Source organism: Syngnathus acus, chromosome 8, assembly GCF_901709675.1.
Source record: "Syngnathus acus chromosome 8, fSynAcu1.2, whole genome shotgun sequence".
Lineage (NCBI taxonomy): Eukaryota > Metazoa > Chordata > Actinopteri > Syngnathiformes > Syngnathidae > Syngnathus > Syngnathus acus.
This window is the reverse complement of record NC_051093.1, coordinates 7,727,662-7,755,445: the sequence shown is the minus strand read 5'-3', so window position 1 is coordinate 7,755,445 and position 27,784 is coordinate 7,727,662. Positions and strand designations below refer to the sequence as shown.

Below are 27,784 nucleotides of genomic sequence, written 5' to 3'. Positions count from 1 at the left end.
ACAATCGCAAGCCGAAGTGGGACTGGCCAAGGGGGAGAGCAGAGCCGTTTCGGGGGGCTCCTGTCGCGCGTGACGTGACGCCACGCGTGATAAAGAACGTTGGGATGGACGTGGAAGGTGGCGTGCTGGGTGGGCGGACGAGGAGAACAGGGTGCTGCTGTGATGGCGATGGTGTCACCTCTGGGCGCGCTTCCATGTGCTTCGTGGGAAGGGGATACTGCTGCCGCTGGTGGAGAAGAAGTAGCTCGCAGGAGACGGAATTGACAAGACAATGATGAAGAGTGGGAGATCGGACCCACGGGGGACTAGTTTAGGTGCCGCTATGGACAAGAAGCAGGAAATGCCCACGTCGAAGGAGGACAAGCGTAAAGAGAAGAAGCCGAGATCGGTGAAGCTTTTCCGGAAGAAATCATTCAAGTCCGTGGGGAGTTTTATGAACAGAATCATCAAAACTCTTGGCACTTTCACCCACTTTGCAGACACGCAGGACGTGGAGGATGACGATGGAGGCTTTGGGAATGGCGCACCTTGCACACTCAGCGCCAGCTCAGGGATTGTCAAAGAAGATGCACAGGTGCCTCGGTTGGTCAAGAACCCTCCTCTTGGCAGGGATAAACTATTTTACCACTACGGGGACAAAATCCCAGGCGTTCTGGGCTTGAAAAACCACGGGAACACGTGTTTTATGAACGCCGTGGTCCAGTGTCTGAGCAATACCGACCTGCTGGCCGAGTATTTGGGACTGGAGAGGTACAGGTTGGACCTGTGTGACACCGCGATCGACGGGACAGTGAGAAGCGGGGGAATACTCTTTATTAACGGAGAGGTCACGGAACACTTGGCCTCACTTGTTCGGGCTCTGTGGACTTTGGAATACACCCCACAGCTTTCTGTGGACTTCAAGGTACACGAATCACCCTCACCGAAATATGTTCCTGCGTGTTTTTAGTGAGGAGCAGTCATTGCCAACCAAGGATGATGTGACACCATTGAAAATGATTCAATATGACTTCATTGGTTTGAAAATAATTGATTGACTAGGAATGATTTATGACGATTCAGGGAAAGGACACTTCAAATATCTTTCATCTTCAAGTAATGTACTCCAGACTGGTCTGTTTAAGGTCACTTTAACGTAAAATGAGAAAGGGGACTGTAAGTTATTCACAGTCAATTGTAGATGATTTTTTTTTTTTTTTGGAATAACTGAAAATATCTATATGGTCGTACGGCGTTATTTTGGTATAAAATGGCCTATATCGTGATTTTTTTTTCTCTCCATATCGTCCAGCTCTACACCCCATACAAAATATTCATTTAATTTTTTTTTTATAATGTTAGGAATTTTTTCTATATTTTTCCATATTATATTTTTTATATATTTTCATATTTAAAATGTTTTATTATTTTCCCACTTCCTGGAATGTTCTTTCAACCCTGATTTCCGCGCAGTTAATTCTCCCTTGTGTAAAATATCTTTTAAAAAGGTTTGGCAAGTATGTATGAAAGCGATTGTTTTAACAATTGTTGCCTTTTGAAACAATAACAACGTTTAGCTTGGTCGTTATCGTGTACACCCTCAAGTGACCAACTTGTACAGATTGTACCTTGAGGGACAAAAATAGGCCCTCTATTCATTTTTATCATCAACTCCGACTTTCTCATGGCACACAAAATGGTTAACTGCATGACCTCGCTGTTGTCGTGTCAGCTGATAAGAAGGCTTCTGCTTCGTGTCACTGCAACTCACCGGGGAGGGTCATCAGGTACTCCAAGTGTTTTTCCCCTCACCACAGAATCTCGCTAACTATAGTCTATAAATAAATATATAAAATGTAGGTAAGCTTAGGAAAGCGTGATGATCAGGTGTTGTGACAGAGTCCTATGAGGAGATCCTCAGGCTCTTCTATACACTGCCCATGCTAAATATTGGAGGGGGGGGGGGGGGTTGTACTTTATCTGCCTGCAGCTCTTTGTGCTGGATTTCTCCGAGCGGAGGCAAGAAGTAGATAATATGGACGAGCGAACAAAGAAATTCCACAATGGGATCTATTCTGTTGGAAATGATACATAAAGTACGCATGGATGCTTACTGGAACATGTTAGCCTTTATTGATTTCCCATGACTTTCCTCACCCTTGGAGTGAGGAAGTTAAGATGTAAAGCATGTCTGAGATTTTTTTTATTTTTTTTTTGCAGGATGTTACATCGGCAAACACTTGACAGTCATTGATTGATTGACTCCCACATTATGCTGTCGGTTGGTTTGCCAGGGAGAAAAAAAAACTCTTCATTGTCAATTTAAATTATTCTCGCTCAGTCCCCAATACTGGATTTTTTAAAAATGCAGGATTTAAAGCTATATTTAAAGAGAAATGAATCAAATTTGAATATTTTTGCAAAAACAAACGCACACATAATAGTAGGAAGTCGAAGGTTTTTGCTGCTAAGCCCTTCTGAAATTGCCTGTTGAGTAATAGCAAAGCCAGCAGGCATTAAAAAATAAACAAAGAGCTTTACTATTGGTCAGAAGTAAACATTGCCCGTGGCTTGAGGAACACCTGAAAGAACATTAGAAGTCACTACTATTAGATATTTTCAAGGGGCATTGCAAAATCCTCAATAATCAGTTCTATCTTTTTGCTCATACTACTCAAGCTGTTCATGAACACTCCAATACAAATGTAAATGTGTCCCCGTTTGTTGAAAAGAAAAAGGTTTTCAGAGAGTTGAATGAATGAAATAGGTCATTTGGCCGCACGGCTCGGTCAGGGAGGGAAAAAAAACAAACAAGAGAAAAGTCCTGCTGAATGCTTGGAGCTCTGCCACATTCCACTACCACCTGGTTTATGGCCTAATAAGATTGAGAGGAAGTATTCATTTGTTTGCTAATTTATACTTTCTTGGGATTAAGCAGTGTCAAGGCTGGTAGAACTTTGGTGGTCGAGTGTCTCCTGCCTGCTGCAGAAGTGGGCTTTTGATGCAGACAAGTCTTGTGTGTTTTTTGAATCCCTCCCCTGGCAAGATGTGTGTTTGCGCAGAGGGGCCTGGACAGGGGACAAAGCCTGAAAGTCAAACAGTTACTCCCCAGACAATTGATCAGTTTCCATAACATGAGATGGGTGAGAAACAAGGGAGTGCAGGTAAACACACAAAAGGTGGATGGACGTGAATGTTGCTTTGACGTGCAAAAGTTGGAACAGTCGACAGGCAACAGAATTTGGAGTAAATCTGAAAAAAAATGTCACATAAAAAAATTTAAATCAAATTATCTTGAATGACGGAACACGAGTAATACCATTTTAAATTAAAATCATTCATTTTTGTCAAGCAGATTTTAAAAAGTATACATTATTCAAAGCTTAATTCCGGGGAATATCTAAAAAATTCCAGGGAATATCTAAAAAAAAAATATTGGCAAATATAGGCCTTTCTTTGAAATGACCTGCCATTGGTTTTTGAGGGAAATTTTATGTATAAAAAAAAAAATAGTGGTATCGGTGCTTGGTATCAGTACTCAGTAAAATCCCTTTTCCAAGAAATTGCAAGCTGTTGTTAATTTACTCACCGCCAGCCTAGTTCAAATGGATCTTTCACGTCTATAGTCGTCAATGGCAGTGAATGCATTTATGTTTAGTAGCCTTCTGTTATAATATGATGCTATGTTGCAACGTGAGCTGCATGAAGCACATCATGAGCAATATATGATGGGATTAGGAAGCAAAGATTACAGTCTGTTTGTTGCATCCTCTTCTATAATCTCTCGTCTGTCTTTGCGTTTCTCGAGCCTGCCAACTGCTATTCAAACTTTTAATTCCTCCCTAATTGAGTTTGAAACTGGTGCCATTAACAAGAGAGCCCATACACCACTGCCATGTAGAAATAACATATTTAAATACACACTAGATGTGTATTTATTATTGTAAAAACAGTATTAAAAAGAAAAAAAAAGACAATTGTGTTTCACAAATGATATTTTGTGATTTCTCTCCGCAGGCTATCGTGTCTAAGTACGGATCACAATTCCGTGGTAATTCCCAACATGACGCCCTGGAGTTCCTTCTGTGGCTGCTGGATCGTGTCCACGAAGACATCAATTTGGCTTCGCACAATAACAATAACACAACTAAAGCTTGTGATAAGGTGAGAATTCGGTATTTCTAGATTTGAAGACACCACTTTGGTTACCTTAAAGGTTTGAAAATGCGCCCATTCATTCTCATATATGCATCATTTATTCAGTATCAGTAACTTTGTATGTATTATTAAAATCATGCTTGATAGTGTAGTGTTATTCGAGTGATAACCAATGACATCATTTATAAGAGGAGCTGTTTGACTGATTGGAAAATATAGTTATAATATCAAGCAGCACTCCTTTCCTGAAGCGCTACACTCACTTGATTTATTTTGTTATTTTGTCATTGTGGGATTTGGAGATAGCTACGTCGGGATGTCTTTTCTCAAGGCCATGTCGTGGTTATTTAGATATATGGTACGACCGATATGCAAACTCTTAAATCTCTGAAGGCAAAACAATTCAGTCTATAGAAATTGACTTGGACATTTAGTTTCAAATGAATGCAAAAAATGTGTCTGGAAAATGAATGTGGCTTGTTGTGATGCTGCTTTTTTTTCAGTCCTGCTTTCTGCAAAGTTTTTCTTTATTTATTCCTAACAAATTACCATTAAAAAATTGTAATTAAAAAAAATACAAAATTCCTAACAAATTAGCATTAAAAAATGTAATTAAAAAAAAGAAAAATTAGAAAATTAGAAATTTTAGAGAAATTTGAAAATTACCATTTATTTATTCCTAACAAATTAGCATCAGCAAAGCAGCGTCAGCATCATAGCGTATGTAACGAGCCCAAAAAGATAGATTGGACACGAAGGCAAACAAACAAATGATTGGCATGTCACATAAAGTAGCAGGCGCATTCACAACTAAAACAGGAAATAACCACATGAATCCAAATCTATTAAAGCAGAGGCAGGCAGAAAGAAAAGTCCAGATGGGGCTGTGAAAGCAATGCTGCATATGAAATTTCCTCTCACTTTCCAAGACACCGTCGGCCTCACTGTTCAAAGCAAAAAAAAAAAAAACTCCCGTGATACACGGTAGTTGTCTTTTATATTACTCTGGGCACGTTGCCATCAGTCTTGCAGGTTGTCATGGATTTTAGTTTTATCAAAAAGAAAACATGTGGTCCAAATCTCCCTCTGAGGGGAATCACTTTATGTTGAATCATAGTCTCCACCTTGTACCTCCCCAAGAATGTCCAGTGATGTTGTGGTATGCAACGTTGTATCACTCAATGCACAAAGGAGCTTTGTGGAGGCCTGGCTGAGGCCAGCGCGAGGTTATAGCACTCATCTCGCTCGCTCAGGTAACGTGATGATGAGCTAATGTCTCCTAACAGCTCATTAACCGCTTAAAAATTCATACGCGTTCCGCCTCGTTTGTTATTCTCCAGATCTCTGGGCGCAACAAGTTAACCTTCTAATTCATCCTCCTGTTGACCTATGTTAATTCTCTCCAAGCATGTGTTGCTTTTACTACTTAGCACAGAGAGCCAAAGTCGAAAGTGCCGTCGACTTTTCCCGCAGTATCGTTCTGGGATGAATTTTTAATGCGGGCCGACGTGTCGGAAACCTATGAAGCCAATAAACAAGCACACTTTCTAACCTTTGGTGTTAAATCCCCACGGCTTTCACGCTGGCATTCACTCTGCTTGATTTGTTGATCGTTTATCACTCTGGAAACAGAGCGAGTGCGATGCTCTCTCGTTCACTCTCTCTCTCGCTTACGTCGTGTCTGAATGTGGCTCTTTGTAAGTTAGGGGAAGAAAGAGACACTTGTTGTGCAGACCTACTTTGCAGAGAGAGCGAGAGAGTTGAGTGCAAAAAGTGTGGCAATGGAATGGGAGGTAGAACAGTAAGCGGTAGTGACAGTGGGAGAGATCAGGAAGGAGCGAGAGGAATTACTACTTTGATTCTACGTGACGGTTTTCGTGTCCAAACTTTAGAATGTGGCAGTTTTCAAATTAATGAAGGTGCTAGGCCATGCATCATTTTTGTTGAGTGAACAACTTTATAGACGTCTACTTCTTGTGGACGCTTACAATTTTGTCAGCAGGATTTATGTGTTAGTAAGTTTTGTGGCTACCACATTCAACGGCGACATTGCTATCGGTAGTTTTTAAATGCGGGTCAAAGTATTGTTGAAACTAGATTAACCATCTCTGTTGTTTACATACGTGGGAGTCCATCAGAAAAGATTATGGAGGTTTGGCCTTATATTTAATATATATATGAACGTACTGAAACATTTTGGCAGAGCGCTGTGTACAACCAGTATGGATCAACAAATTCATCAATTGATCCATTTATAAGGCGCTCTGCATTATAATGCGCACTGTGGTTTTTTGAGTACATTTTAAGTTTTTAGGTGCACCTAATAGTGCGGAAAATACGGTAATCAAAAAAAGGAGGAAAAAAATCAATAAAAATATGGGGAAATTATAAACTTGTTCCCTCTACTACTTTTTGTCAGTATTATTATTTTTGGGGTTTTTTTTGTTTACTTTTACTGATTCTACCTGTGCATGGACGAGGCCGGTGCCTGGCGTGTGGTCTGTTCCACTCGCCAATGTCGTCAGGTCTGCATGCGAACGATTTTGAGATTTGTGTTTTCCCGGTGTGCACATGTGTTTCCTCCCGCCGCTGGCCCTGCCAACCTGAAATGGCTTCCTGTGGCTCGGAGCCACCCTGCTGGGAAGGCAGCTTGGAGAGAATGCTGTGAATATGACCACTCAGTGTACCTCTGACACCGATTAATGTCAATTGAACCTGAGAAAGACTGCAACAATTGCCAGGTCTGAGATCCCAACCAATCACGGCTCAGCTTTAAAAAAGTAGTGCGCTGTGATTGGTTGTGATGGCAACTGTGATGTCATTTTCAGTCGACAGCAAGTGGCAAAATGGCCGCCCCCTGAGATGTATTTTGACTTTTTAATTTTTACTCCACAAAACAAACATGAATCAAAACAGCGTTTAGACAAGATGTCCTTGAATCAGTTAGTCATTGTATTCTTCATCGAATCTATTAATACAAATGAAGCCTAATTAGCTGCATTATGACTGGCTGCAGTGTGTCTTTGTTGTTTGTTGTCCTCTAGCTCGTATGCTTAAGAGACCAACTTCTCATTCTTTTTTGCCGCACTCCCGGTGGTAGTAAGAATCTTCCGATGGTCTTATTCACAAGCAAACTGTGCCTCTGGTTCACCATTTTCAATTCAATCTTGCTCAATTTTGCTCTTTCACTGTGCAATTTTATGCCGGTAAGAGCTTGGATATTTCCATAGAAACGAAGACGGAAGGATGCAGTTGAGAGGGAGATGCATATGGACTCATTGAACTGATCCAGATTTCTAAGACTAAACCGAGATATCTGCCATTTTATCGCTTCAATTTTTTCTTAGGAATAAAATCTGTTTGATTAAAACTAGCCCCACTCTCATATATATGTGTTTTAAATTGTGAATAATATGTCCTTAAAGGGTTACTAAAAAAAAACATCTTTTATATGTGTTCAGGCCAGTTTTATTACTTTGGATGTAATTGCTTGGTTACTCTTGCAAGTGACTTTGTGATCACTTTCGGAGATATTCATTATGTTGTTTTTGTTTAACACCAGGAGGGCACAATACACAGAATAAGAGCCAGCAGGGAGTTGTAATTTCATCATGGCGGATGCTTGCTCACAGAGAATCCCTGTGGTTGTTAGGGCTAGTATGCAATAGTGCAGGGCAAATTTAAGAAGCACTTGACTCACCGTGCAAAGCAAATTGTACGGCGACAACATCCGTGAATAGACACCTGATAATATATTGAGTCAATTGATTTCTTTGTATGCGAGTGAAAAAAAAGAGATTGAGTCAAGATGGCCACCATGCACCAGGAAAAGTGAGTGCAGGTGTGTTTAAGAGAAAAGAAAAAGCCTGGAGGAATTTTGCAGCAGATTTAGTATAGTACTTCGTTTTGCTGTTGAGTTATTTCCATCCAGACAGATAATAGCTTCCAAACAGCTTCAGGGAGAGATCACCAACGTATTGTTTTTAGACTTTTTTTTATCACATTATGGATTTCTTTTGAAAGTTTGTCTCATCTTTCTCCTGGTTTCTTAGAATTCTCGTGCTACTTCTATCCCCTCCCCACAATATTAATGTGCGTAACATAGAATGATATGTATATTTTTAAAATGTATTTGTAATGTATATGTTTTGTTGCACCTTAACTTTGCTTTAAAGCACTAAAATTTTTATCTATGTATTTTAAATTTTAGTCCACATTTTTTAACATTATTATCATAATTGCATGAAAAATAATACAGGCAAGAATCATTGGCAGAGCTAGAAGGGGGGCTGCGGGGCCACTCCCCCCCTGATTTTCAGATTTAATGAGGAATTTTTCTCTACATTTCCCCTAGTGTCCCGTCGGGAACATCTAGCGAATATTCATCAGCATTTTCGAAATAATTTTTAAGGTTTGTAAAAAAATAGTAGAAATTGTTTGTGGATCATCAGCAATTAATATTTTTATTTTTTGTGTGTGTATAGGACATCTAATTCAATACTTAAAGTGGTTGATACAATCAATATAAATTTGTTTGTACGTGAGTGGTAGTAGTTCATCCTTAGAAAGTCAACCCATTCAAAGAGATCACCCATTGACAATAATGGACTAAAGTGTCCGAGAGACCAAAGTCAATATTCCTGCGACTATTTATAGACGGGTGTACACGTAAAAGGAATTTGCTTTTAAGCCAGTCCATTATTTATCAATACTCAGTGTTACAGTACGCTTTTCTTTTACTCTATAACCACAATTCGAGTTTATTGATACACACAGAGTTGCATCTAAATGCTGAGTCACAACATAACGACCTCATGGAGTATCTCCGTGATGATCACCTGGAGGTTTCAGTTGCCGCTTGCTCTCGTTCCTAATTACTGCTTTCTCTACCACAGCACATATCTATCTCCATTTTCACTGTTAGTTTGAATTATTCACACCAATGCCATTACTGGGAATACTTTTGCCCCCATTTTACAATCCAAGCCCCCCCGTCATGAAAGCCCATCAGGATAAGATAAGGTGCTCTGTTAAAATGGAGGGGGCAGACATTCTGGGTTTTTTTTTTTTTTTTTTTTACAAGCGGATCTACTCTAAGAGGTGAATTCCTCCAAGCAACAGCCTGGAGGTGAATTATTGACAACGTCCATGGTGGGACAGAGTGCACGGTTCATTTGTGGGATTTTAGGCTTTCATGCTAGGAGATGAATGTCCACGAATCAGTGGGAGTAAGCTGCGTCACTCAGCATCCTTCCTGCTTAAGTGGGAAATGAGTAATTGTTATTCTGCTTCAAGACTGACAAATAGTCTATTTATAATATTGATTCACTCTTGGTGGATTATATCCCTTTCATTTCTATATTATTGTAGGTTGTTATTTTTAAATAACACCAAAAATTATTTGTGGAAATATGCAGAGGCACATTTGAGATTCAACTGCATTCTTATTCTTTTTTAAAGTGGAATGTCAAATTTCTATTTGTATTTTCCCTTCAAAAGTGACTTTAATAAGCACCAGATAAAGATGAAGAAAAAAAAAATAACTCATCCAGTGTGACATAATGCGAAGCGGCAGTTTATTTTTTTATAGTGTTGCAATAAAGCCAAAGAAAATATCAACTTTTAATTTACGGCCGTACAACTATAAAGTATTTATTCTACGGCAGCTGTGTAGGCTTTCCTCACCACGTTCTGAAATTTCTAGCAATGAACTGTGGCCTCCTGATGACAGAGCTGAGCCAGCAACCCAACTCAGCACTCTATCTTTGTCATTTATCTAAATCCCACAAATCAATTACAGCATGCCAGATGCCAGGGTGAAGGATTTTATTTTCTCCAATACACCTCAAGGCCTCTTCTGGCATTGAGGATTATAGATTAAGCAAAGGTAGATTTGGTTTAACATATTATGAATATTAGCAATTGCGCATTTCTGTTTTATATTGTTGCTCGCTGTTCTGAACCAACCATGCATTGTTTAAGGCACACCTCAAGAGAACTATATAAAAAATGTTTTTTCCATATGATGAGTTGTTTTTGTTATAATTCACAAGAGTATAGAACTATACTGCATCATGTTGATAGTTTTTTTTTTCCCCGCAATAAAAGACATATTTTCTGTGAACTTAATATCTCTTCGGGGACCTTCATAATTGCTTTTAATGTTCTCATCGACTTAGAGATGTTCTTAGTTGGGGTTTTTTGACTTCCTCAATAACATTAGTTAAGTGCTGTTTGACTCATTCCCTGCCAGCTCATTTAAAATAGATCTTGGACGTCTATAGCCGTCAATGGGAGTGAACGAGTTAATATTCAGTTACTATTTTTTTTTTTTCTCAGTCAGACTTGATCTGTCCGTCATCATTTCGATTAGTGCTACCTTGTCAGAATTACATAAGGACAGATGTAACCAGTTCTGTTGTCCCACTCAACAGATGCCGTTAACACTCTATTTACAGGGAAGCACCGGCTGGACGTGAGTTCCTGAGAAGTGATAAGCGTAACTGGTCTGAATGTTCCCTTGTTATCACTACTTAGATAACCCCAATGGCAGTTATGTGGAGAGCGGAAGAGGGGAAATGTTGGGTCATAATACAAAGCTTACATATACTATATCAAAGAAAGAATGGGTGAATTTTTAATCTCTTACACGTCACCCCGAACCTGAGATTATATTGCATCGTCCGAAAACAGAAGGAACCGTCCTTTCTGTGTTTCCTGACATTTTGTGTCAGACTACCAAAAAAAAATGGTGGTGTGCTATTGTGCATGCTCGATGAAGCACACATTGCAGTAAGAAGGTCACGTTTCAGGCTTGTGCTTGGTGTTTGCTTAGCTGCAATACGTTTGGAAGAATAGTCTTACGGTGTGAAAGCCATGTTGACCTCTGAGTGAAGGTGGAGCTGCCTACTTCAATCTGTATGGTTCCAGGAAATGACAAAAAATAGCGCTGATATATACAGAGAAGACCTAGACGACTATTCTCTTTGGGTGTAAAAGCACTGATTAATATATAAAGTCATTATATATAATGACTTAATGCATTTTCAAGTATGTAACTTTCCATTAGGGATTCTTGATGGGGATTGATAGTGCGCCTGCAGAGAAAAAGCTTTTTCTGCATAGATCCATTTGTAAAAAAAAAAAATGGGGGGGCGGGGTCTGAATGCTGATGTGTGTGATGGAAATGTAATGTTGCGTTCGAGGCAGTTTGACCCAGCAGTTCAATGCCGGCAGAAACTGTCACACATTTTTCATCTCGCTATCTGTTCATTTTCCAAAGCACCTTTGTGTTTAGGGTCAGAGGTCAAGTATTTTCTGCCCTATCAGTTGTGGCCGCTACGTGATTGTGTTTGGTCACTCAGAGTTCACAAGCCTGTTTGGGCTAGCGTGAATTTTATAAATATTGAAATTTATAGTAGCCTTGCTCATATTCCATAAACCGTCATGTTATATCTCACATAGCCCATTTAGGTCTCCTTCAGGAGCTCAAAGAGGATTTTCCTCTGGTACTTTACGATAAGAGAGTCCAGTCTAAGGTCACTGGATAATAGTCTGGTCTCAAGTTGAACCTAATTGTGACATAATTCCACTTAGAATAATCACAAGAACAAGACACTTGTCAATTGAAATGGATCAAGAAATTTAGCAATATTCTTGGAAAAAGTTGGAGAAAATCTGGTCATTTTTCAAAACAAGATATTTATCAGCCTCGGATAATAAATAATCCAGAAGTGCAAAGCAAAAATATTCAATACCGTCTATCAAATGGAAGCATATTTAGTTTTTCTGCTCAATGTGCCTCTGCTAAGATTTATAAATATTTCCCGCCATCTTTTATCTCTATCCAAGGCCAGTTTCCTCCCATGATGGTGAGCGTAAAAGAATTGGCATCTCGCGGGGGTTGCGTGGATCTCAATGCTTTCCACAAATTGTCTTTTTATTTCAACATCTGCCTTTTATGGTAACATACTCTGTATTTGCTGCAGGGTCCCGATGAGGATGAAAATCTGCTGCATCCTGACCTGTCCCAATCCCAGCAGCTCACTGTCCAACATAGCTTTGTCCAGGAACATTTTCAGGCACAGTACAAGTGAGTTGTCATGTTTTTTTGTTTTTTTATGTTTGCAGTAAGATATACATCTATTTGTAAAATGAATAAAAAAATAGGTTGGCTGTTGTGTATCCCAAATTTACTTACATTTTGAAAAATAATCATACGCCAATCACATTTTAGTCTCTCTAATTGTAAACGGCATTTTCATATTTCAATGATGTGAAAATGTAACAAATAATAATGTGACTCTCGTATTAGATCTCATTTTATAGATTTTCACACTGGTTATAATTCGGGATACGCAATAATGATCAGACATCAATATTTGGGAAAATGATATAATTTCCTATCAAACCGATATTTAGGCCTACAATGAAAGCAGCATCAAATATAATTTAAAAAAATCTATAACCTTACTCAAAAAGTCACCTTGTTCCACTTTTTCCAGTATTTATGAAAAAATATTATTTTTATTATTTTTATTTATTCATTTTATTATTATTATTACGCTCCTTTAACCACTAAAGTGATATAATAGTGATCTTCAACGTATAAATTGCAGTATAGCGAGCTCACTTACCATGTATCCTTCATTTACACCATGAAGCTGATCATGATGCAACAGAGTGAAACCAAAGGACATCGAGGAAGCTGATAGAGGTCACATCACATCAGAAGGTTTAATGTACTTTTTAAAAGGTCAGAATGAACTTGCTCTAATCTTATTAACAAGTGCTGAGCTGCCAGTTCCTCGCAACATTGTCAGCTCGCTGCGGCTGCCAATACGACACGTCTTATTAATTACGCTCCTGAAATTCTTTCAATATTTTACATTGGACAATGCAAAGATGTTGGGTTGAATCACATTCACACAGCCAGTGGGATATTTCAAGCGAATGAAAGCAGGTGGGCACGGGAGTGAGACAAATGCCCCGAGAGCTGGGATTAGATGAATATTTTTTATTTTTTTTTACTCCTGTTCTTCTCATTTCCTCTGAAGTCCCGAGGCCTCAGCACTTGCCAGACAAAGAAGTGCAATGTGGAGAATTGATGGACCAAAGCATTGTCTCGAAACAAGCCCACTTGGTCACATCAAAACATTTACACGGGTCTGCATATCCTATAGGTGTCAAACTCAAGGCCCGGGGGCCAGATACGGCCCGCCACATCATTGTATGTGGCCCCATCAAATTCGTGTCATTACTAGAAATGCAAATTGTCTTCACTTTTAATAATATCTTTTTTTTTTTAATATTTGACCAGTTTTTACTCGTCCGATTTGAAAACGAGTTATTTGTCAGTTTGTTTTGTAGCTTTTACTGTATATAATATGAGGTGCTCATACATTTATTTGGGTTGACAATCATAATGGCCCTCAGAAAGAAGCTATAACTACAAATGGGCCCGCGATAAAAATGAGTTTGACACCCTGATCCTAATCATGATTTTCACTTATTCTATAGCCGGAGCTAAAATTGTACGTTTGTTTAATCCACATGCATTTAAATATTTAATTATTTAATGTGATGCAGTTGGAGTGAGAAAACTAAAGTTGCCCTGTTTGGGCCAGATTGGTTGAAGTGGTGCTCACATTTTACGGGCCCAGTAAATGATCTGTTTTATTTCGTAACGTTCTTCGGTGAATGATGAAGCCCATATTTGGTTTTAATGACCTCTCGATCTCTTTTGGCATAGTGAAGAATTTTTTTTTTTTTGTAAAACTATGAATGAAATTTAGACTTATTAGTTACAAGGCTAGTTTGACCTATCAAAGTATTCTTTTGGTACATTTTCGGTTGCTTCGCTGAGTAAATTGGCGTCTTGAGTCTTTTGAGTTCGTCCGCACACACACACACACACGAAGTATACATCGTTCGACCTTTGCACGCTTACTCCATTAGTCCATCACTAGAACATCACCTCTCCCTTTAAAGCTTTTCTCTTTTTAAGTGTTTTCGAGCAGCGCCGGGGCACATCTATGTTTTAGTGCGGCTTGAGTGTGATTTGGATGCACAGAGCGCAACGGCCCCTCGCTGTTTCCTGGCGAGGATCAGACATCCGTAGGGCAGCCATTCCACTCTGCCAACAGGGAGTGATCCAGTGTGAGCCAGTGTCAGCTGGGCTTGCTTCAATAGAGCTTTATTCACCCCACATTTTTTCCCATCCTGGGTCTGTCTATCCATCCAAAAAGGACAAAACACGGATAATACCTTTTATGAGCGAAAAAGGGAATTGTATATTATTTAATTTTTTTTTTAACTATTTAGCACATTTTTCCACCTTACACAGCGGTCGGTTTGTTTATGTCACAGCAATAAAGTTATAAATGATCGATACTAAATATATTGATTTATTCGGTTTCTGTTTTTCACATTGGACATAGCATTTTTTTTTATTGAAGGTCTATAATGTCAGCTTGTACTCTGTATTAGGTTACACACGATCAAATTAAGTACGTTCACAATGGCGCAATCTATTTAATGTTGATCCTGTAGAGCCTTTTGATTGACTTTGCCGCTGATTTCGTTAGAAAATGCTTGCACAGCACAAAAAAACGCTTCAGAGGCTAATGGAATTAACTTGTACGAAATGAAGCTATTTGTATGACCTGTCATTTTCTGGGGAAGGTCAAAAATGATAAACAAATATTTGACAAATTATTTGATTTATTTTGATGAAGTAAATACAGAGGAAGAATCGTTTCTCAACATTTTCTTGCAGCAATCCCACACAGATTGATGCAACATGATCCAGTCTCCCAATCAGATAAAAATAAATATATATTTTTCAGAGTGTTCTTCAAATGTGATGTAATTAAGCCCACTCCATTTCTGCCAGTGAAGATTAATTTCAAAGTCCAGCCAAATTTTGGAGACTAATATGTGTGTATTTTGTTTTGCACAGATCTTCACTGACCTGCCCCCATTGTTTGAAACAGAGCAACACCTTTGACCCTTTCCTTTGCATCTCACTCCCTATTCCTCTCCGCCAGACCAGGTGAGTACCAAATTTAGTCCAATATTTTTATTTGGTTGCAAGATACTGAATCCAGTTGCCTTCATAGGCTACAGAAAATCTACACAAACAGAATTGTCTAGTATCCTCAAAAGATTCATTTGCAAAAAGCCACTTTGTCAGCTAATGACATCCACATTAAGATGCAAACAGGCTGATGTAAGCACTTTGTTTGAAGACTGTACTGTTAACAAAGCCTTCATTCTTTAAAAAAAAAAAAAAAAAAGTGCAATACAAAATGGCCGTAGACACTAAAGGTGCTTTGGGATCTCGAATGGCTGCTGATATTTTTGTAATGACGACTTGTTTGCGTTATTTGTGATGAGGTCGGCAAGTGCGATACGACGAAAGCCTTGTTATATCTTGAGATTTTAGAAGAGGAACGTTCCATTTACTCTTAATTATAGACACAAAGTGAGTCGGGAAATAATGGGAACGGCCTCTTTGACCTAAATGATGAGATAGGTCACTTGAGCTTGGCCGTTATTTTGCTACGACCTTTCTCATGCTTTCACTTGGCTTCCTTTCTCTATCACACCCTTGGCACACATTTCGGTTGATATCAGTGAGGTCACTCATTACCACACGGGCTCGGCAAAGATTAAGGACAATGAATGTTAAGGTTCTTTTTATTTGTGTATGTGCAAATATTCATACACACAGATTGCCTCCAAACAAAAAAAAACACCCCAAACATCGGGTTGTCTGTTGATGGTATTGCAGTATTTGAATAATGGATCATTTTGTTTATCCAGTACGGTTGCAAATCTATCTTGCATTGGCGCCGTTATAAAGCTCCGGATGTCACGTGACTATTCTCTTGTGCATTTGTTTACACAGCCACCTTGGCAGTATAGTTGCGCCGGCATGCCAAGGACTGTGAAATGTGAAATTGACCATTGTATACAAACAAAATATCAATTTATGGGAAGAATTTTTGAGGATAAATGAAAAACATTTTTATTTAACGTAACTAGGGGTGTTTTGAAAATAAATGTTTCTGCTCACTGAAAATATTGTTTTTTTTTTTTTTTATTCCCATACACATGGAAATGGCTCTTCAAATGCTTCTCACTTTACAAAGAGAGGTGCGAGGTCACTGCTGCACAACATCGTCAGCTCGAAAAGCCGCGTGAAGGAGTGGCTGCCTCAGGAGAGGTCAAAGCCAAGGGCTCCCTCTTTTTAAAAATGCAATAGATTCCATTATTTGGCAGTCATAAAACTTAACTCCTTAATGATCCATTATTAATGTAAAAATGTATTGATTTATTCATGACAGTCTTCTTTTGTCCCATCCTGGCCTTAGCGCAGTCCGCTCAAACTCGGTCGAGAACGGAAAATCGAGGTTGGTCCTAAATGCGTGTTGGTCTTTGGCAGGCCCATGTGTGTGACTCTGGTCTTCAGCACTAAAGGACAAAGGTACCTGCGAGTCGGTCTGGCCGTGCCTCTATTTGGTTCTGTCGCCAGTTTGAGAAGGATGGTGGCTGATGAGGGCAACATTTCTCCAGATCAGGTAAAGTACCCGTCGACTTGGCGGACAAGAAAAAATATTATGACAGGCCTAATAGTGGCCATTTTTTAATGAAAGACATTAATAGTAGGGAGGGAGAATATTCATGTACCGTAATTTTCGGACTATAAGTCGCGGTTTTTTTCATAGTTTGGGTGGGGGGGCGACTTATACTCAGGAGCGACTTATATACATATATATGGTTTTTTTTCACTTTTTTGGGCATTTTATGGCTGGTGCGACTTATACTCCGGTGCGACTTATAGTCCGAAAATTACGGTAAGTTGAAATAAATGACCTGCTGATGACTGTGAAGCAATAATTTGAATTTCTGGTGTCTTCAGAACAGATAAAAACTGCAGCAGCAATTTATCAGGAATCAGTTGGAATATTAATAACAGTGTTAAATTGTCACTATTAGGCGATATTCATTTTAAGTACAAATAAAAGCGGAATACTTTTATAGTAATTCAATAACTGATCATTTTGAATTCTTCTTCTTCTTCTCCGTAGGTGATCCTGACTGAAGTTTACTCCACCGGGTTCCAGCGCTCCTTCTTTGATGAAGACGATTTAACCGGTATAGCCGAAAATGATGTCATCTACGCCTTCCAAGCTCCGCCCCTCTACATCCGAGGAGGCTCTGCACGGACTTCAGGTAGATTTATGGTTGGAAAATCCAGCTCAAGGTTTTCATCCATTTATAACACACTACATGTATTTTTAAAATAATTGCTGTTATGCTGACTTTAAAGTAAGCAAACAACCAGTTGTATTCTTTTAGTATTCTTAATGAAACCCGATGGGAGTGTACCTGACTGCAGGGGGGGCACATTAAAAAAAATGTACATCACATGAAACACTGAATTATGCACACACACCCTACGCCGAGCTCAGATTTATGTCTTCGATGTGTGATTTATTAGGATTTCATTTTTTTACCATGTGCTTGTTTGCTCTCCTCAGTCAGATTACCCGAAAATTCATTTGCGCTATTCTCAATGTCTTTCTGTTTTTTTTTATCCTTCAGGAAAAGTCATATCTAATTATAGTTTGCTCGTGTTTAGTCTGCTTCATCCTGGTGGGTGGTTGACGAGAGAATTCACAAACCAGTTTTTTTTTTACATTTTTTCCCATTTAACAGAGAGAGGTGTGTTTGAAGACATTGAGTCAAAACACATTTTATGATAGCTCACCAAAAGAATTATGTAGCGGTTAAAAAGAAGAGCATAAAAGTGAAAGGAGACAAGAAACAGATGTGTCGTAAGCATACAGCGTTTGACAGCAAGCCATAAACGATTTGATTTAATGAGGGATGAACGGTCGCTCTCCTTGGCGGCGGCGGCGGCGTGTAACTCTCAACGGGACCGACCAGGAGGTGACCTCAGCAGTTTAGTCTTTCCTCAACACGAGGCTTTTAAAAGGAGATTTCCGTCATTCGCAAAACTGTCAGAGGTCGTTACTTGAGAAAATCGTCGCCCTTGATTTCAAGTGCGTTTTATAGCCAGCTTGATTAGAGCAGCGTTACTAAATTAAAAGCTGCGCATTCTCATCAGAATTTGAATTTCCAGGGTCAAGACATCGCAATCAGCATATTCATGTTCAAGCTTTGATGATGTATTCAGAGACTTTGATGAGTTTCGAATAGGTCGTGCCCTCCCGGCACACCCCAATTACTTGTCATCCCGCCGTTTTGCAGAACTCGCACTCATCACAGCCGGGCAGTGATGGATCGCATGACAGAAGAACAACAGGCTTTAATAAAACATTGTGCTTTGGGGAGGACTCGGTAACTTTGGCCGATCAATTACTTCTTGTCTGAGTGGGATTTACTGCGTGATTTATCACAGTCGACCTGAGCACGTTGACAAAAAATGCAGCGCGGTCGGCATCACTTTTCACGAGGATATTCTGAATTTTTTTTTTCTGTCACACCCTTCCTTGTGTTGGTCAAGTGGGTGGATCACAAGCTGCATCAAGAAAACGCTCCTGCTGAGAGTTCAAGGCGCCATCTGCTCCGTGAATCACTCCCCTAAATAGAAAGCTGCTGTCTCATCCATAGCAGTCATCAAATATTTCTCTTTGTGTGTCTTTTTAGGATACCATCATAGTCTACCATCTTCTACATACGCTACCGGACCTGAGGGGAAAAGATTACCTGCGTCTGCGGCGCTGTCTTCCGAATTTCTCAACCAAGGAGTCCCGGTTAAGATTTTGTTGTTGGTGTGCAACGCTGCGGGAGCAGGCCAACAAACTGTTAGGTAATTACGCAAGTCCCGTGGGTAGTCCTTTTTTTTTTTATTACATTATCTATTTGTTAATATTGTGTTATTTATAGTTAAGATAAAGTGATGGCCCAAATAAAATAGTACAGGATAACCTTAGATGGAATTAAGTAGCAGAATTCACTAATTACAACAATTAACTAAACATGACAGAATATTAAAAACAGTATAAATGCAACAAATGCAGCAAAAATGTCACAGAAAGCCAATCAGTAAATTAATAAAAATATTTTGGCAGAGGAATATTTCCCCCGCCTGATTTTACTTTTAGGGTTTATTCATTTACTCAAACCACTGTTTTTGTTTTGTTTTTTTCCATTTGGTACTCACACAATTGATCCGTTATATCAATAATTGAATGAGTGAATGAACATTTTGATTTCAAGCACTTTAAAATCTCAGCACTAATCTACTTGGAGTGAATATTATAGAGTCGCTCTCCCTCCTCCGTGGAACTGGGATGCTCGGTCATTTTATATTTAGCGCTACTTTGTGCCAGAAACACGTCAAGGTCATTTCACCTCTCTGGAAAATAAATGGCTCACATCCATCTCACCGCGAGAGGAATCAAACGAATGAGGAATCCAACATCTGCTCCGACAGACACTTGTCTCTCTCGTCCAGTTGAGGCAGATCAATAGAGGTGAGACGGCCAACGCGGCCGTGAGAAAGTCCAATCTCGCCGGTGAGTCTGACTCATTTGTGCCAGTTTCCCCTTCAAAACGACTTACTGTCATTGATCAAAGTACCCACCCACCGATCTCGGACTCATCAGACGACTGTGGGAGACTTTGCGTTGCCAAGAGGATGACATTGAAGTCACGTGTCTCAAGCTAGTTCTCTGGAACTTATGAAAATGACTTGCTTTGTGTGTGTTTTGTCCAAATTATTACGTTTTTAAACAACCTAATTTTTTTTTTAACAATTTTTTCACGATAAGTCGATTGTCACTGGGATGAGTGCCAACCTTCGCCAAGGCTAAATTATTAATTTATACATTTAAATTGTAAAGTGTGGTATTTTGTTTATTTATTTGTTATTTAGTTAGCGAATTAACTTCCCAGATGTTGGAGGGTGATGAACTGATGATTTATATACAATCAGTGGCGGCGCTACGGGGGGGTCAGTGGGGGCACTGGCCCCCTCTCTCTCCCCTGTGCTCCGTATGGAACAAATAATGACTGACTAAAAATAAAAAATAAGATTGTACTGACTTAAATGATGCCAACACTTCTATGAGCAATTTTGAATACCTATTTAATTCTCAGCCAGCCTGCATATACCGCAGAGAGCAAATTATTTATTCACAAGCAATTAAAAAGTCTGTTTTCTGTAAGTATCTCCCCAGTTCCAAAATGAAGGACTTCATTATTCTTTAAAATGATAATCTTCTATTCAAAGACCTGAAAATCCCTCAAATAACAATGAAAAACATCATTTATTCTTTGTAAAGTATTTGGCAATGGGATTTTTTTTTCCCCCCATTTGAGCTTCAATCATTTGGTTGTGGTTGAAGTTGGAAGCTGACTTGTTTTACGTATGCACTTTATGCACTTAGGTTACTTTTTGTATCATTGTGTCTTACCATTTGATAAAATGTTTGAATTCTAAAAGGCATTCGCGGCTCCTTTGAATGTCAACAGGACATTTCACTTGTTTTATTGTGGTACAAATGATTACGTGAAGTGGTTGGAATATAGTTTTATGAATTGATCTGAAGGCTTTTTCATGGGGAGTGAACACACACTTTAAAAAAAAAAAAATCATCTGATACCCTAAGCCAAATTGCATTTGTGCGTGACTGTCTGAGTCTACCACAGAATATTAAATATGGTATAATCTTAAAATGCAACATTTATTCACTAAAACTAAACTAACTAAAACATCATTGGAGTTTTTTTTTGTTACCGTCTTGCCTACTTTGTTCCCTCAATGCGTGCATAGACTAATAAATCTCAAGCAGACAATGGAGCCTTCAATTAATTGTGTGTTATAATAAACGTGTCATGGGATCCATCTTTTTTAGAGTGATGCTTTTCCCTCCTCTCATCAGCCAATGATTGTTTTTCATTGTGCTTCTAAAACAATTCTAAAATAAGAAACCCGTTTTAATATTAGAATCATTTATTTGCAACCTCCAAGGCTTTATGTAAACTTTCGTGTTATTGTTTCAGGTTTGGCCCTCCATTCTTAATGAGGGAGGACCGGTCTATTTCCTGGGATCAGCTGCAACAAAGTATTCTGAGCAAGCTTTACTATCTGATGATCAACGGGGCGCCAGCACAGGTAATGGACAACTACTTCCAAGAATGAAATCATGTTTTAAGATCAAACCAGCATGTCAGAAGCTAGTAGGGCGCAGAAAATGAATCAGCAGGGAAGGATAGAGTTTGAGATACCGCGGGGAATAGAGCTAATCCAAAAGGTGACGACAAGCTTTAGGGTGACCGTAAGGATCAGATTGCAAATAAAAACGGCTTAGCAGACTCATCTTCAATGATAAGGTGAGGAGCTCCGGGATTCAGAGTAGATCGGCTGCTCCTCACCTGTTAAGTGGCTTTTTTTTTTTTTCCCGAAAGCCTCCCTGGTGAGATGTTGCAAGCGTGGTCTGCTGACAGCAGGCCTCAGGTTATGCTGGAGGGACAAACAACTCGGGGTTGCTGCTGGGGGAGATGGATTGGGAAGTCTGGCTCCAGATCCAGATAAGGATAGATGGATGGATGGATGGATGGATCCCAGGCCACTAAGTTAGGAGATTTGGATGGGCACTTTGATGACCTTTTATGTTGTTTACCAGCCGGCGAGACAAGAATCTGGTGCAAAAAAAAATTCTTGTCGTCTTCTGTGTGCCACCTCAGCATCAGGCTTCGCATTAAAAGCGTCGTAAAGTTTTCCTGAGCCACCCGTCTGCCCTGAAAGAGCAGATGTTTGCTCTGCTTTGAAAGCAAATCAATAGCTGCTTGTGTCAATTAATGACACTGTCAAGTGGATTTTTCCGCATCTAATTTTAGCCTCGACTAAAATTCAAAAGCAGCCATTTTTTTTTTTCGTCTCAATCATTTCCCCTGCTGCTGAATTTGCTGGAAAGGATTTTCAAAAGGTTGTCAGGGTGCCTACTGAAGCAAGAATAGCAATGTAATGTATTACAAAACACTAAGGCAGTGCAAGTTATTGATCTTTTTGGTTACAAGCTGTGAGGAAAAGGACATTTTGTTGGCCGAGATGAGATCTAAAATATTCCGTTTAACTGAGTGTGTGCGGTTAAAGTGGTAAATCGAATTTAGGGTGAGAGATGACAGTGGCAGTCCTTCACGCCGACAAATGCTTTTCAATTTTAATTTTGTTTTTTGGCAATAGGACCTGTCACAGTTCAATTTTTGCCCATATTATGGCACGGGATGAATTTTGAACATTATTTTTTTGGTGTTATATCATAAAATCCAAAGGTTATGGGTTCATATCTGTGAGGAATGTGCTGTTCTGTTCGAGACAGCTTTCCTTACAGGACTGAGCGTGGGTGTTTGTGTTTGAGCTCAGCCCGCATCCACCGACCACATTTCATATGGGACGAGAGGAAATCTGCTTGATTTTTTTCCCCGCCAAGCTCTTTCATTCCTAAACCATCTCCCATCTGAGCAAATCTCACAATAATATAAACAACGGCAAAGTAGAAATGATATGACTTTTATTGCTTCTTTTGTTTTTTTTGTCCTCGCCTTTTCGAACCTGCTGTTTTTTTAATATTTTACGACCTTGTGTGGTGAAACTTTTGATTTGGTCACGAGGGCATATTTTCCAATCAAATGCTTGTCAAACTTGGTGGTTAGAGCTCATTGCAATGCAAGCAGTGCCTTCACATGGTTTCATCCTCGTTATTTTTCTTCCAGAATAACAGAGTGCTCTTCAACATCCGCGTGGTGGGAGGATCATCATTTTACAGCTACTTGTCACCGCAGGACAGTCGACCACTCTACCATCCTGCTGTTGACAGGTCAGTGTGGATTCTGAATTTTAACTGAGGACAGAATGTGTTAAGTGACTCTTTTTTTTTTTTCCTGGAAGCACCTAGCAATGTCCCTCGTTAGAGTGATAAAATATTTGCTCCTGCATAGTTTTAGGCTGCTAATTATGCGACCCGCTGAATTTTGTTCTTTGCTGTGAGCCACACCTGGAGCGAAAACTAAAAATAGTTCATTTCCATGGTTATTTTTAGTCTTATTTTAGTGTTAGTTTGTTAGTGTCTGAAATCGTTGTCAAATATGATAACAAATAAAAGGAATTAATTTGTCGGAGTATGAGACAAAAAAAAACACTTTTAATAACTATTACAGCCGCAGTCAAAAAATAGACCTACCAACTCATCAAAATAGTCATTTACGAGTTATAAAGATGAAAATATGTATAGTTATAAGTATAAATTTAGTTTAAGGGGACTAAAGTCCGGAAATTGCGAGTTTTTTGTGTCTCCCTGGAATTGCTGACATCTAGTGGATGAATTGTCATTTTAGATTGTCACTCATTAAATTTAAAAAAATAAAATGATAGTACAGTACAAGGACTTTAATGGTGTAAATAGCATTCCAAATATTGATAATTCCCTTCTTTGCTGTCTTTTAGAGCCCTGAAACTCTGCAGTCCAGGAGGACCTCCGCATGTCAAACTCATCATTGAATGGGAGTACCGAATCAAAGATTGGTGAATAGGATTTTTTTTTTTTTTAAACTTCAACTCACCATCTACACTACTGAAATCCTATTTTCCTTGTAGCCTGTTTGGTAACATTCAAGAGGAGGTGGTGAAGGATGCGGACAGCGTGAGGAATCAGCAGCAGCAACACGTCCAGCAGTACAGCTGCACCTTGGATGAGTGTTTTCAGCTTTACACCAAAGAGGAGCAGGTAGAGAACTTCTAAATTCAATGTTTAGAATTGTGTTTTTTTCTTTTCGGTGGTGTTGGATCATCTCTCAAGAAATATATTAGCCGTTAAGTCCATCTCCTATCTTCCAGCTGGCTCCCGATGATGCTTGGAAGTGCCCGCACTGTAAACAGCTACAGCAGGGCGTGGTGAAGATGAGTTTATGGACTCTCCCGGATATTCTCATCCTCCACCTGAAGCGTTTTAGGCAAGTAGGCGAGCGGAGAAACAAGCTGACTACGTTTGTACATTTCCCCCTGGTGGATCTGGACATGACGCCGCACGTGGTGAACCGTAACCACGGCCCACAGCAGCCGGGCTGGAAGCAGTCCAGACGGGCCGAGCTGGCTCCACCTGACTTCCTGTACGATCTGTACGCCGTGTGTAATCATCACGGAGGGATGCACGGCGGGCATTACACAGGTGAGAAATTTGGAATTTCCTTTTGTTGGAATTTAAAGGCGTAACGTCGACCTCTGTTACTGCGACGGCAGCATTTTGTCGAAACTCTGTGGACGGTCAGTGGTACAGCTACGATGACAGCAATGCTGAGGCGGTTCCTGAGGGAGACGTGTGCACACGTGGCGCTTATATCCTCTTCTATCAAAGAAGAAAAACCATCCCGCCCTGGTCTGCAAGTTCTTCAGTCACTGGTTAGACCTTGTCATCTTTCTATTGATCGCTAGCTTCCGCCTTGGGATTTAAACAGTATTTGAACATTATGGAGAAAAAAAAAAGATGTATCTTTTGCAGCTAGAGGTCATAACTGTATTAAAAGCATTTGTCTCCTGAGTGACATCACATAATTCATTTTGCAACCTTTACAGGTGATGTTAATTTGACCTTTACGAAACCATGTCAGTATAACAGTCCTCTTGATCGTGATAGCATTATGACAACTAATAACTCGTCTTGCAGGTTCCACCAGCTCAAACACTTCTGATCACTGGCTGGTGCGGCTGACGGGGGCCGGTGACCGAGGTGCAGCGTCCATCGCAGGCCCCCCGGTGCCCATGCAGCCTCCAGAATCAACTGATCGGCCAGTGTTTGAAGAAGAACCTCACAAACCTGCAGACATAAGTACTATTTTTGTGTTTTTGTCTTCAGCAGTTTCACCGTGCTGCCATGCTAATATATTTATTTGTCAACAGATGGATTTGAATCCAAACCGTTTGTCCGCGGGACCCAAGCAAGGAGCGTCAGCATGAGATCTCCAACGAAAGCCAAGGAGTCTTTAAGCAAAGTCCTGCCGATGCGATGGTCCTTCAGACCCAAGGACCGCACGAAGCATTCGGTCGAGACTCAATCGGGAGAGTTGGTGGAATATCTCGAGTCTGGCCGACGTCCGCGATGTACCAAAGACCCGATCGTTGCGCTGGTGGCCACCCCGCCGCAAAGGCACGTCCAGCGTAGAACCTTGGAGGGCGGACAGGAGTGCAGCTCACCGAGCGGAAGTAGCCTCAGCTGCACGGAAACGTGCTACTCCCCCAAAGTCCCAGAGGGGCAGAGCCGGCCTGTTATGGAGAGACAGCTCAGCAATGCTGTCAAAGGCAGGGATGATGGCTCCCTGAGGATGAGGGCATCTAATAAGAGAGCCAGGCAGGAGCAAGGTAGGACTTTGGACATCCAACTTCAGAGAGTGGCCATGTTAGGAGCACACGTCAGCAGTCATAGCGCACCTCCCAGCAGAGATTCCACACTGCGAAAAAACAAGGTCCATTTCGGGGGGAGCACCAGATCCCCCAAAGACACGCTCGTCTTTCAACCGGAGGGACAAAGAGGACGTGAAGGTCGTAGCCAAGAAAGCCTCGTGGCCTTTTTCAAACCCGCTTTGATTCCGAAAGACATCCCGAGATCCCCACGGAAGGATCACGAAAGACGTGCCAACGGGCATTTGGGAAAGCTGACGAGCGGCGACTTCACCAAACTCTCCCTCTCTAACGGAACTCTGAGCGCCACCACAAGAGACGAGCGTAAGGTTCTCCCCTGCTGCAAGATCCAGCTTCTGAATGGACAGGCTGCGTGTCATGACGCCGACATCAAGCGAGCTCACAGCTCCGGAAACATTCAAACCAAACTGGACGGGACTTTTCACCGGTGCGCCTCACTGCAGAGGAACGGGGACATTACGCCCTCGCGTCGCGTCCTGCTCTCCGACAAGCCCGGCTTTGCCACCCTGCAGAGGACGCGATTCAGTACCACCTCCCTGGGTAAGCACGTGTGTAACTCAAGCTTAGCATTATTGGAGTGATCGCTAACGAGTTGCTCTGTTTTCCATCAGTGCCTCTGTGACAACGTCTTAGCTGGGATGTCATCCACCGAAAGCATCACTGGAAAAAAGTGTCTTCGTTCCTCTTTTTATACAGTAGGACTGTTACTTCTTACCTGTGTGTGTCTTAAACTAAATCTATGCAGAGTTGAGTTACTGCTGTCATTTGTAGGAATTGTCTGGACTGTTGTTTCCTGCTAATACGTGACTTTACGGTGAAACTCCTCCCCCAGTTCGAATTAATTGGCCACTTGGATGCTACAAGTACTATTTGACTTCAAAAATGGTTGCTTGGCAACAAGATGCCAGATAATAGTGCCAAAGCAGTACTTTCGCTTTAGTATGAGGTATGTTCGCTAATTCACATATGTAAAGAAGACATTTAAATACCCACGCAACATAGTTAAAGCACATACACACGCAACACACACACTTTGTACATTCATATGTAGGTAAATAAAACACACGCACAGATTTGTTTTTCCACAAATGCACTGTAAATTGGCTGTTCAATCATTGTTTTTGTGATCGTTGCACTTTTATAAAAGGCTTATTTTCCTATATGACTTAAATTGTACATCCTTCCGAGTTTAGGAATAATGACAGTGTTCTTAATTAGATTGTGTTTGAAGTGATCCAGGTACTGGCTGGAATGATGTTCCAATTTTTTCTATGAGGATGTTCAGATATGAACCACAAAATATTTGGGAAATATCCTAACTTCCAACTCGGTTAAGAAGTTCAATTCTATCCATGAAAAATCAAAGCTAAATTGCTTGCATGCCAACAGAATTTATTTTATTTATTTTTGCACCCAGCACTGTGTTTGCGGTTGTTAGCTATTTTATGTAAAGGTACTCTCTGAGTATGTAAATTGGTAGTCACAGTTAAACTTCAATAATTTCAATAACAACATACACAAACAAATTACTGTCTATAAACTCCTTTTTCTGATATCGAAGCAAAGGCACAAGTTTGATGGTGCTCCTGAATGAACTGTTTCCACTTCCTGAATGGTTATACTATCTGTCCTTTTCAATTTTGTTTTTTATACATTATAAAAGTGGCACACTGGGAATGTTACCATTTGGGAATGTGAAGGAGAGACCCACACAATGCTCTTCATCAAAAAGAACTGAAGGATGTTTATAGATTATATTTTATTACTAACTTTTTTAAAAGTCTACTTTTTGTACTGACATGTAATATCACAATTGCTTTATGTTATGATGTGGAAAGGGGGCGTGGTTAAACTGGACACATTACACAATAGGCCCTTTTATTGGACTTTCTGTATCTGCTTCATGTACTGACATTTTCTGGATTTCACATTAAACACATTTTTTCTCACAAGTTAATTCATTTTTGTACAAATTATTTACAAATGTATTTTGATCCACTGCTCAGTTTTGCTTCTAAAAACGAATTAAACCAAATGAGAATCAACCATAATAAAAAAAATGCACCCTTGTAAAGTGTTCAGTACTAAAAACAATAAAATTACATACAAAATCATATAGTTGTAATTATTTTTAATTAATTAATAGTTAAGTACTTTTTAATGGTAACCCTAAATCCATAAATAAATGCAAAAATG

The 27,784-nt window shown here is 40.0% G+C and overlaps 1 protein-coding gene across 1 annotated transcript; it reads left to right on the top strand.

The window, feature by feature from the left end:
* Nucleotides 1-27,024, top strand: usp43b (ubiquitin specific peptidase 43b). Its single transcript, XM_037256250.1, has 16 exons — nt 1-904; nt 3,997-4,143; nt 12,126-12,229; nt 15,098-15,190; nt 16,586-16,721; nt 17,232-17,376; nt 18,817-18,979; nt 21,178-21,289; nt 22,891-22,994; nt 23,621-23,698; nt 23,771-23,900; nt 24,011-24,341; nt 24,413-24,571; nt 24,837-24,998; nt 25,070-26,128; nt 26,200-27,024. Exons 1-16 carry the CDS (start codon nt 272-274, stop codon nt 26,208-26,210), a joined length of 3,567 nt encoding a protein of 1,188 aa, XP_037112145.1. The 5' UTR covers nt 1-271; the 3' UTR covers nt 26,211-27,024.
* The last annotated feature ends 760 nt before the right edge of the window (nt 27,025-27,784 follow it).